This window comes from Nannobrachium achirus (genome assembly GCF_963921795.1).
Source record: "Nannobrachium achirus genome assembly, chromosome: 16".
Classification (NCBI taxonomy): domain Eukaryota; kingdom Metazoa; phylum Chordata; class Actinopteri; order Myctophiformes; family Myctophidae; genus Nannobrachium; species Nannobrachium achirus.
In genome coordinates, this window is record NC_137823.1 from 9921478 (window position 1) to 9933091 (window position 11614).

General features: G+C 44.7%; 2 protein-coding genes across 2 annotated transcripts in view; one reads left to right on the plus strand and one right to left on the minus strand.

Annotated features, from left to right (window-relative positions):
* Positions 1-2085: 2085 nt before the first annotated feature.
* Positions 2086-11614, minus strand: part of ppp1r14c (protein phosphatase 1, regulatory (inhibitor) subunit 14C) — a gene marked incomplete at both ends in the record, with an annotated part of 26058 nt that continues 16529 nt past the window's right edge. Inside the window, 3 exons of the mRNA XM_080744678.1 lie at positions 2086-2160; positions 4068-4100; positions 5255-5338. Coding sequence (XP_080600804.1) covers positions 2086-2160; positions 4068-4100; positions 5255-5338 — 192 coding nt within the window. The remainder of the gene's footprint in view (positions 2161-4067; positions 4101-5254; positions 5339-11614) is intronic.
* On the plus strand, positions 8160-8813 carry LOC308300281 (zinc finger protein RFP-like; the record flags this gene model as incomplete). Its single annotated transcript, XM_080744100.1, has 1 exon — positions 8160-8813. One exon carries the CDS (start codon positions 8160-8162, stop codon positions 8811-8813), a length of 654 nt encoding a protein of 217 aa, XP_080600226.1.

Genomic DNA, 11614 nt, shown 5'->3' on the forward strand with positions numbered 1-11614 from the left:
CTGAACCAGGGCTCAAAACACTGGCAAAATGTTTGGCTTTTGTGCTTCGAAGCGTGCCCAAAAAACAACAGCAGATATGTACCGTGTTTAGGTATGTATGTATGTATGTATGTATGTATGTATGTAAGTACTGTATCTACGTATGCACGTAGGTACGTACATACAGTATGTACGCGGATACGCGATGAAATAACTTGAGTAAAGACAGCGCGGACCGCAGTAAGCTCAGGGCTACCAATCATTCAGGTTTTGTAGTTCTCCTCAAGCAGAGAACTACATCGCCCATCATGCCTCCATCCGCACCATGAGCGAAGGCCGGCGTGATTTTAAAAAAGGTCACGAGAGGTTTTTGAATGTCCAAGGCTCTCGGTCTCATCCGTCTGCAGGACAGAGAGAGAGCGGAGAAACGCACGGTACTAGGACACGCACGGCAGGACGAAAATAATACGAAACTTCTCGAAGGCCACGTTTCAGCGGACGCTAAACCCACTAGAGCGACGGCGGGAGCGGCGACGACAACGAAGGAACAGCAAGGAAACTAAACGACAGTATTACATCGCCTCCTTGTGGAGGGGAAGTGAACCCGGTTTGAACGTCTGTCGACATTACAGTATCGGCATGGCAAAGCTGGCTGTAACATGTAGACTTGAGTAACAACAAAACTAGCCGGTCTACAAGCTTGTAATTGAGGCGTTATTACATTTAGTTTGGCTCAACTTTTCTTCTATCAATGACCTCGTAAAGCCTTGAATCAATGGAGAATGTTTTGTTCTTGTAGTGTTCCCTCACACGATTGGGGACCAGGATTACCTATAGCAAAAAAACTATATAGAAACTCCCATTTTATAAACTCCCAAAAGTATAACCCCAATGTGTTGTTGTAAACCAGTTGTAATCTCTGATACTTCGTAACGAAAAACAAACATTATCCATGAATTGAAGGCTTCACAGAGCGAGTAAATGATTTGGAGCTCAAGTTTTTCTCTCAGTTTGTTTGCGTCTCTTTGCTATTGAAGCTCTATCTGTCATCATCGCCATGTTATGGCACATCTTTTTCTTCTTAAGAGTCTTGCTGTATTTATATTATGAAACCGCGGGTGGCGCCATGTGCTATGAATGCATGTTACAGTATGTGTTGTGATCAAGCTTTTTTTTCTTTTCTGTTCTTTTCAGTGAACTAAGAGTCCATGTTGTCCGCTTGTTTGTAGATTGGGGTTGGGATGGCGTTTTGAGCAAGGGTTCCTAAACTTTTCAGGCCGTTACCCTCCGAAATGATAATATTTCACCTGGGAGCCTCCCAATAGAATCACATATCAACTGGGGACCCCGCAAAATAATCACATTTCAACGGGATAACCCCCAACCTGACAAGCAGGCGTTGTGAGCTTGTAGTTCGGCTATTTTCCACAACGCTCGCCTCTTTCTCGCATAACATTCGACAATTTGGCCAGTCTCATTCTTAAAAAAAAGCTCTTTAAGGTCATTAAATTGTGACTTAAGAAAAGTGTGTGCAGATTACCCTGTTTACACTTACACTGTATGTTGCACATTAAACTAATCATCTGGGGGGTCCCACCCAAAACAAATATTTGGGGTCCCGGCCCTAAGCTTGGGAACCACTGGCTTACAGGTGGGTTGTAGATTGCTGTTGGGTGGTGTAAAAGTTGTTTGCGGATGGGGCAGGTTGGTTGGATGGCATACAGGTCCTGTAGACGGGGTAGGTAGGTAGGTACGGTGGTCTCCTGTTGACTTTGTCCTCGAAGGTACCTATGGCTTTGGTTTTGCCAGAGGTTCTGTTTTTTACTCCACCCCTTTGTTTTTTCAAAGGGTGGAGTTTAGGCTAAAACAAGCCTCTGGCACGTGGCTGAATGGCAACACTACACCTTGAAATAAATAAAATATTTCTGTGGGTGCGGCTAAGGAATCTGGGGGCGTTCCTAATTTAGGTACCTGATTCTATGGAAACCAGTTTGTCAAGCGGGACAATCTCAACCGGAGACCACTGTAGGTAGGTAGGTAGGTAGGTAGGTAGGTAGGTAGGTAGGTACAGTAGGTATACAGGTAGGTATACAGACACTCCAGGCATTATAGAGCCTTCTTGCTGGGCGCGCTGAGTTTCCTCATGCCCCTTATCCTGCCCAGCAACTCTCTGACGAAGTCCTGGAGAGAAAGAAAGACACACAGGTAAATGACTGTTTGTCTGGAGTCGACAACCAACTTTCTGATCAGAGCATAATAACATGGTACACAAAGGGCTGCGCAAAGGAAACAAGAAACTTGTGGCTCTGGAGGGAGGGCGGTCGGGATTGGAACCACAGGGTTCCCGGTTCGATCCCGGGCTCGGGTTGTGTGTGTGTGTGTGTGTGTGTGTGTGTGTGTGTGTGTGTGTGTGTGTGTGTGTGTGTGTGTGTGTGTCTGTGAATGGGTGAATGTAATGAATGTGTGTGTCAATGGGTGAATGTATTGCACAATCTCCGTAAAGAACTTTGGATAAAGCGATATACAAATACACCATTTATAAGTAAACCGTTTATAACACAGAGTACCGCACGCGAGAGAGACACAGTGAGAGAGGGAGAGAGACACAGTGAGAGAGGGAGAGAGACACAGTGAGAGAGGGAGAGACACAGTGAGAGAGGGAGAGACACAGTGAGAGAGGGAGAGCGACAGAGGGAGAGAGACACAGTGAGAGAGGGAGAGAGACACAGTGAGAGAGGGAGAGAGACACAGTAAGAGAGGGAGAGAGACACAGTGAGAGAGGGAGAGAGACACAGTGAGAGAGGGAGAGAGACAGAGGGAGAGAGACACAGTGAGAGAGGGAGAGAGACGCAGTAAGAGAGGGACAGAGACACAGTGAGAGAGAGTGAGAGAGACAGTGAGAGAGGGAGAGAGACAGACAGGGAGAGAGACACAGTGAGAGAGGGAGAGAGACACAGTGAGAGAGGGAGAGAGATACAGCGTACCAACGGCAGAGATCAGATACATTTATGAATAATTATGATACTATTTTTCATCCAATTATTATTATTATTTTTTGGGAACCTCTCTCTCATATTTTAATATCTCCATAATCACCACTTCCCTAAACCGTCTCCACCTCCCCTCCCCCCGCCACCCATCTCCGCATCTCATTCTTCTGTTCCTTTCCCAGAGTGCACCTGGGCACACCTCCCTCTCTAATCCCACCTTCATCTCTCTCTCTCTCTCTCTCTCTCTCTCTCTCTCTCTCTCTCTCTCTCTCTCTCTCTCTCTCTCTCTCTCTGCCATCTGGAAAGGGATTCCAGATTGTGTCGCTTGTGCAGGTGCATGTACGTGTGTGTACATGTGTGTGCGTGCACATGTGTGTGTGTGTGTGTGTGTGTGTGTGTGTGTGTGTGTGTGTGTGTGTGTGTGTGTGTGTGTGTGTGTGTGTGTGTGTGTGTGTGTGTGTACTGTGTACCAATGACCTTGTGGAGGTTGTCACAGACAGATTGATACATCTGGTGCAGCCGGTCATTTTATACAAGCAGCAAGAAGTCAGGTTCCACCCATTTAGGCCTAGAATTATGTAATGCTAACTATTGCTTTACTATGCTTTACTATTGAAAAATAGCAGATATACAAGCTAAGCTCACAGTGCGGCATCAATACAGCATGGAAATTGTGGACAACATCTTATCCAACGACAATAAAAATATAGATTTGAGTGTCATCAAAATTGCGTACCTGAGACGAATAACAGTCTAAGTCAATTATTTTTTATATAATATATATATTTTGTATTTACCGGACTGTAAACCACAAACTAGTCATGTTTAATCAGTTAAATTGTCAACGCACTCCCACCCTCGTTTTGTTTAATTGTCTGTTTTAATGTTATCTGCTCCCTTTGTATGTTGAATATTGCTTGTACGGACTTATACGGTTGTCCCACAAAGTGTTAGAGATATACTGTTTTTCCACTTTCCATAAGTATTATGTCTTATAATTCCTAATCTACATGAGTACTCAAATGGCATCAGTTGTGGCTTATGTAGTTTATTGTTTGTTATGAATATTATATGTGTAGATGAGGAACACACACTCACCTCTGTGGGTTTGTAGCAGTCTGTTAGTGATTCCTAGAAAGAAGATTCATATTTGAGAAGTCTTTTACATAATCAGGAATTATAAATACAATTAAAAAAAAAACAAAAAAAAAAAGTGTTTTGGCAAAACATAATATAAAACACGATAACAATGCATGATATCTAGCTATTAACTCTTTTACCGCTTGGAACGTTAACGCTCGTCCCAATTCTGACGGCGGCGCGTTGCCAATACGAACGGCCGTTCTTTTACCTTGTCTGATGACTGTAAGCTCATGAGAGGTTGCGCGGGTGTGTACAGTAAAAATCATCTCCCGTAATGCTGTTTTCAAATTTCCACCACACGTAAACATCAATGGATGTCCAATTCACTTCCTGGCTGTTCTCTGTGGACCTGATCTAGATTATGCATTTCTATGCTCTGAACGACGGAAAGGAGGGGAGGGGAGGGCCATTTCACATCCATTCATTGCATAAGGCAGCCCCCTGCCGTCAGTTTGGCTACGGTACACATATATGTGTCCATTGAAAACGATTATGTCTGGAAATCATCCAAAGATAATTTTCTATAACATCGCAAAGGTAAGCTAGGAACTTTTTGATGGAACCAGCACAAATAAATAAATAATAAATATGGCAGTAGAACTGTTAATTTACTGAATGTCTGTCCGCCTTCTGACCGTCTGTCTGCATGCTGACATCACTGATACTACACAGTGTCTCCACCATGGTAACAATGCCCACTGACATCACTGATACTACAACAGTGGCTGTGTCCGAAATGCGGAACGCGTTCCCTACTCCCTAACCCTAAATGAGGGATCCAGATGTAGTGGACTACAGTAGTGAACTCATCAGCGCATTTCGGACACTACTTTTTTTTCCTGTATAGGCCTAGTAAAGTTAATGGGACACCAACTCTAGCGGCTGATAACACCAATTTAGCTGTGTCTCAGAAAGGGTTATCATACCAAAATATAATCTACAGATACAGAGCTTTTCAAAAATGCATGGTAACCCTTGCCACCTTTCCGATACCGACATCTCGTATGGCCCATGGACTAAAATGCTCCTGATGAGCAGGTTGGTGCCTTGCACTACTCCGTCGCCATCTGGTTGCGTCATCGCTGTCGCACAGTTAAAACGCTTTTTTCTGAACTGACGCCACTGCACAGCACAGCACATACCTGCAGTTTGCTGGCTCTCTCATCTTCGTTGTTGACTTCCAGCAGGTCATCGATGTCGATCTCCACCTCGGGCATCTCCTCCTCCTGAGAGAGAGACACACACACACACACACACACAAGCTGTTTAGTGACACGCGCGCACACAAAACGCAACTCCTGGGCTCCCTCAGAGTCAGTGTGGAAGTATCCTCAGGATCCCAGGCGTTTCATTCAAGAAAGAAAAGCCTGGGTAAAGCCCCCGGTAACTGTGGCTCAGCCAATCACAAGCCGCGGTCGTCAAGGCATCGACTAAAAACAATATATATATATTTTTAATTGTTAACCCTAACCCTTTTTCTCCATTAACACTTTTAAGTGCCTCTTATTTTGTAGTGATCTCGACAGTAAGTTGCCACGAATTCCTTCCATAGGCGACCACTTTTATTTTGAAGAGCCAGAGTGAAAACGTGCATGTTTCATGTCACTTGACACCGTCCAGAAAGTTTTCGGACGTTTTCATCTTTCAGCGTGGAGATGCCATTGCTGAGTGCAACGAGCCATTCTCTCGCTATTATGCCCACTAAAAATGCAGTTCTCTGTCATCCGAACCTTAAAAAAAAAAAAAAAAAAAAGCTGCACAATGAATGGGACTCTATGTAGGATTTTCGCTGCGCGATGATGTCATCGCCTAATGGAAACGGATCTGCGAGTCTGACTTCACCAACGAGACCCCCCGACGGTACAGTATGGATTAATAATACCCTAATCAGGAGATAAGCGACCATCAGGTCTCATACACAAATTTAGAAGCCAATGGTAGCCAATCAGGAGGGAATATGGGAAATGGGACAGATCCATGATGATGACATGACTGTAGAGATACTGTGTACCGCTTTGCGTGATTTTAGGGCACAATCTGTAGGAGCAGTGTCCAACAATGTGTTTTGCAAGAATCAGCCTCATGGTGGCGCTAGAAGAGGGCCATGTGAGAAATGAGTGTGTGTGCAAAGTTTGGCTTGGATAGGGCTAACGGTGGCGGAGATATGGGTAGTGCAAAAGTGTTACGTTACGTTACGTTACGTTACGTTACGTTACGTTACGTTACGTTACGTTACGTTACGTTACGTGACAGACAGACGGACGGACCAACGGACAGACAGACGGACAGACAGACGGACGGACGGACGGACGGACGGACGGACAGCCGGTGGAGCTAACATGTTATACTGTATGTAACCCTAATATGTTCTGGAATGGCACATTACTGTCCGTTTTTTCCCCCCCGAATTAATTCGGGATAGGCACTAAAGCAAAATATATATACAGTAAGTAAGGAGTGGTGGAAATATCCAATCTAAAAGCTTGCAATGTGGCACTGCTATTTGGGTCCCAGGCAAATGTCTAATCACTCTTTTGCACTGGTTCTCGACCTGTTGGTACCTTGCATGGTTTCCTCCGCCATCAGTGTATGCATTTTGTGTGTATTGCATTTGTGTGCATTTTGTACTTTTACTCGAGTGTCCATAGTGTACCCATATTATTATGGAGATATGTATGTATATGTGTTTATGTGTCTCCTGTATGCCCATATATGGATCTCTCTGTATATCCTACTAATCTAAAGTTTGGACAAAGCAGACATTCAAAGTGTGTGAGAAGTTGTGTCCAAACCTTTGACTGGTAGGGTATGTTTTTAGTTGTCCCCTATATGCCCATATATGGAGATCTCTGTAGAAGTCTTTGTGTCCCCTGTATACCCATATATGGAGATCTCTGTATAAGTCTTTGTGTCCCCTGTATGTCCATATATGGAGAACCCTATTAGTGCCATCGATATGATGTCATAGTACAACCACATCTCTGTACAGTATGTACGCCCATATATGGACATATTGGTAGGATCGGAAGTTCAATACTTTTGTACATTTTGAATTCTGGACTTTTACTTGTAACAGAGTATTGTACGCAAGGTCAGGTTTCCATGGTTACCTGATATTGACTTGGAGGTCACTGTCAGGTGGAACTCCTTATTTGGTCGAGAGTGATGTCACATTTGATGATGTCAGATATGAGTCAGCTTGGCTTTAAAAGCTGATTCCACAGAGTGTGAGGAGCATTAGTCAAAGAGAAGAGACAGAGCTCACTGTTTGAGGACAGAGGAACGTTTCTAGACATTAAGGAGATTTTACAACATATTTCCAGTGTTTCCTGCTTTTGTTCTCAGTGTGTAGAAATGGCGACCACCTGCGGTTTCCTGTCTGAAGAGCACTTCCTGTGTTCTATCTGTATGGATGTGTTCACTGATCCAGTCGTCACTCCATGTGGACACAACTACTGCAAAGCCTGCATCACACATTACTGGGACATGAATGAGTGTCGGTGCCCACTGTGTAGAGAAACCTTCGGAAATAGACCAAAAGCATCCGTCAATACTTTGATTTCTGAGATGGTTCGTCAGTTCAGGAATCACAAGCAGAAAGAAGAATTCAAAGCAAAGACGGAGGATGAAATCCAGCAGATGATCCAGGAGAGACAAGTGAAGATTCAGGAGGTCAAACACTCAGTAGAGCTCAGCAGGAAAGATGCAGACACAGAGATAGCAATCATAGCAGGCAGTGTGCAGGACTACGAGTCGAGCCGCGCTGAGCTCATTGCAGTGATTGAAGAGAAGCATAAAACAACAGAGAAACAGGCTGAAGGCTTCATCAAAGATCTGGAAAATGAAATCACTCAGTTGGAGAAGAGAATCTCTGAGCTGAAGCAGCTCTCAAACACTGAAGACCACCTCCACCTCCTCCAGAACTTCACATCCATCAACACCCCTCCACCCCTCAAGGACTGGACAAAGGTCAATGTTCATCAGTGTTCATATGTGGGAACTGTGAGGACAGATGTGGCTCAGCTGGAGAAGACACTCAGCCTAGAGATGGAGAAGAAGCTGTGTGATGTTGAGCTGAGGAGGATCCAGCAATATGAAGTGGATGTGACTCTGGATCCTGATACAGCAAATCGCTGCCTCATCCTGTCTGAGGATGGAAAACAAGTGAGTCATGGAAACATAGAGAATAAAGTCCCAGACAAGCTAAAGAGATTCTCTCGTTGTGTCTGTGTCTTAGGAAAACAAAGCTTCTCCTCAGGAAGGTTTTACTACGAGGTTCAGGTTAAAGGGAAGACTGACTGGGATCTAGGAGTGGCCAGAGAGTCCATCAACAGGAAGGGAAGTATCACACTGCTCCCCAACAATGGTTACTGGGCTATAGTGTTGAGGAATGGAAATGAGTACAACGCTATTGTTGACCCTGCTGTCCTCCCTGTAAGAGAGAAGCTCCAAAAAGTGGGAGTGTTTGTGGATTATGAGAAGGGTCTGGTCTCCTTTTATGATGTGGAGGCCAGAGTTCATCTCTACTCTTTCACTGGCTGCTCCTTCACTGAGAAACTCTATCCATTCTTCAGTCCCTGTTTTAATCATGGTGGTAGAAACTCTGCTCCTCTGATCATCTCTCCTGTCAACATGGACGCTGGTCTTGGTGGGGACGGAGGGAACATGTCCCCTCCAAATACAAAAAGAAGGAAATTGTAAAGTTCTCTAAAACGCTGCTAAACTAATACTGTGTTCCTGAGTGCTCCCCTGTAGAGAGCGCTGTCGCCGGGAGCGTGTCGCCGTTACTACATCTCATCTTTTTGACACCCGACTCTAACCCTCATACTAACCTTAACCTCCGTGGAGTGAGTCGCTAACCCTCCGGTCGAAATGATGGGCAATTTCCCCGCTGTCGCCATTGTTGCAGTGCGAACAGCAACCGGTGGTGGAATAATAAAGTAGAAGTTATGATTGTTTGTATGTTTATTCTTCCTTTTTTTGAGCGGTGGTTACACCGTCTCCTATACGTGGCCGTGTGTGTATGCGTGCGTGCGTGTGTGTGTGTGTGCGTGTCTGTATGTAGCCTGCAGGCCTGCAGTACCTTTTATGACCACACATGTTAAGGGAGGGGCGCTGTTGTTCAGGCCAGGCCAGACCAGGCACACACACACACACGCGCACACACACACACACACACACACACACAGGGGGGAGGGGGGGGGGGGGGGGGGGGGAAACCACCGCTCAGTTCACACGGGTGTGATTTTTGTTTTTAATATCATTTCTGTATTACTTTTTGACACATGTAACATTTGTACAATCTATGCTGTGTTGATGTAATCATAAACTGTCAAAAAGGTTTTCTTTTCTTTCATCCCCTTGTGCACAGCATACGACATCCAACATCCAACATACAACATATAACATACAAATATACAAACAAACATTTACAGCTTCTCGTCAAAATATTAAACTTTTCTTGTTTCATGTTCATGCTTCCTAATGCCATGTATTCCACCGTCCGCCTGTCTTCATGTGGGGACGTCTTTTCTATAGCCGGTGTATTTACGTTGCATTCATACGTGATGACCATCAATATAGCCCCATTTCCACTGTAGGGCCGACCCAGAACTAGAACCAGAACTTTCCAGAACCACGAACTTTCAAGAACCTGTGAAGTTCCGGGACCAAGTTCTGCATACGTTTCCATGTAACCAGAACTAACTGGGAAGGTCCAAAAAAAGAGCAGCACCACTGCTGGCCCCGCCCATAGGTTCCCAGAACTAAAATGTAGTTCTACCTCAGGAGCAGGACCTAAAAAAGGTTCCAGGAACCTTGTCTGATATTGGGCCGTTCACAATGGAAACAAAACCAGAACCAAAAAAATAGGTTCAGGTTCCTGAAAGTTCTGGTTCCACCTTGCAGTGGAAAAGGGGCTTAAGTATCTCTGTATATGTTTTTATGTGTCCCTACTAGTATGCCCATATATGGAGATCTCTGTATCCGTCTTTATGTGTCCCTAGAATGCCCAGAGGCCATATATGGAGATCTCTGTATCCGTCTTTATGTGTCCATAGTCCCTATAGTATGCCCATATATGGAGATCTCTGTATCCGTCTGTATGATTCCCCTTTATGCCCATATATGGAGAACATTGGAGATCCCAAATGTCATCAATATGATGTCATACTACAACCCCATCTCAAAAACAGCACCCATCTATCCACATCTGTGTGTGTGTGTGTGTGTGTGTGTGTGTGTGTGTGTGTGTGTGTGTGTGTGTGTGTGTGTGTGTGTGCGTGTGTGTGTGTGTGTGTGTGTGTGTGTGTGTGTGTGTCTACACAAATCAGACTTGTTGACTTGACGCCCACAAGGCCCTTAAGTAGACTGAGAGGCAGCTTGCACGCACACACGTGCGCGCACGCACGCACACACACACACACACACACTAAAAGTGGACCGGTCCCGATCTGATAACCCGAAAATGCTATTGATTCCCAGTGATGTTTTTGACAGCAAATTTTGATTTAGTTTTAGTCATAGTCTTTTGAATAAAATGTCATTTAGTTTTAGTCATAATTTAGTCACCTGTAAAGTATTAGTTTTAGTCAAATTTTTGTCGACTAAATATCATAAGATTCGGCACGTTTTATTACGATTAAAACGAATCCTATAACGTATTGTTGGAAAATACACAACGGTTGGGCATGTGTGAAGACGCATCCGTATTCTTTTTCGAATAAAAGAAACGAATGCAAATCCACAAAAAAACGGTGGTTTCGATGCGCTACCGCAAACGCTTCCCTGTTGGTGTGAATCCATCCGTCTCAAATACAGGCAATATATAGAGCCATGTGCGGGTTAAATCCATAGTTATTTATAAAAGGTTAAATCCCCCTCCAGACCGTCCGTTCTCATTAGATTTCTGACCATTCTGGCCGCCTCCTCCCCTCATTGATTCAATTTCTGATCACCGCTCCCTCGATCGCACATGGTGTATTATTTGAGAGGAGTTGCTCACAGTTAGATAAAAGGAAAGTGCCACAGGAGTCACTTGTATATCATATATAGGCTATAGGCCTAATATAATATAGGCCGATGTGTGGGGCTCTCTGTGCCAAATAATGTCCAAATGGAGACGCTTCATGCGCGGAGCGCAGAGAGGGAACCAGCGGAGGGCAAGACGAGGGGCAGAGAGAGAGAGAGAGAGAGAGAGAGAGAGAGAGAGACGTTGATGTCCTCCTCTTCGTAGATATTCATATCTGGCTATTAAAAGTATTTGCTGTCTGGTTTATTGCTGGTAGATTTTGCGAGTCCCTCCGGCCGCCGCTGGTTTTATTTTTTGATCGCCCGTTTACGATCGTCGACCGCAGATAAATAGGCTGACGCCTGCGCCTCAATTTTGCGGCGGTCCTGCGGTTACATTGTGAGTTGAACTTGAAGAATTAATAAACACAGGGAGATGGAGGGGGCATTATTATGCAGCTTGGATACATACATGTCCCGTGGACAGACGTGGA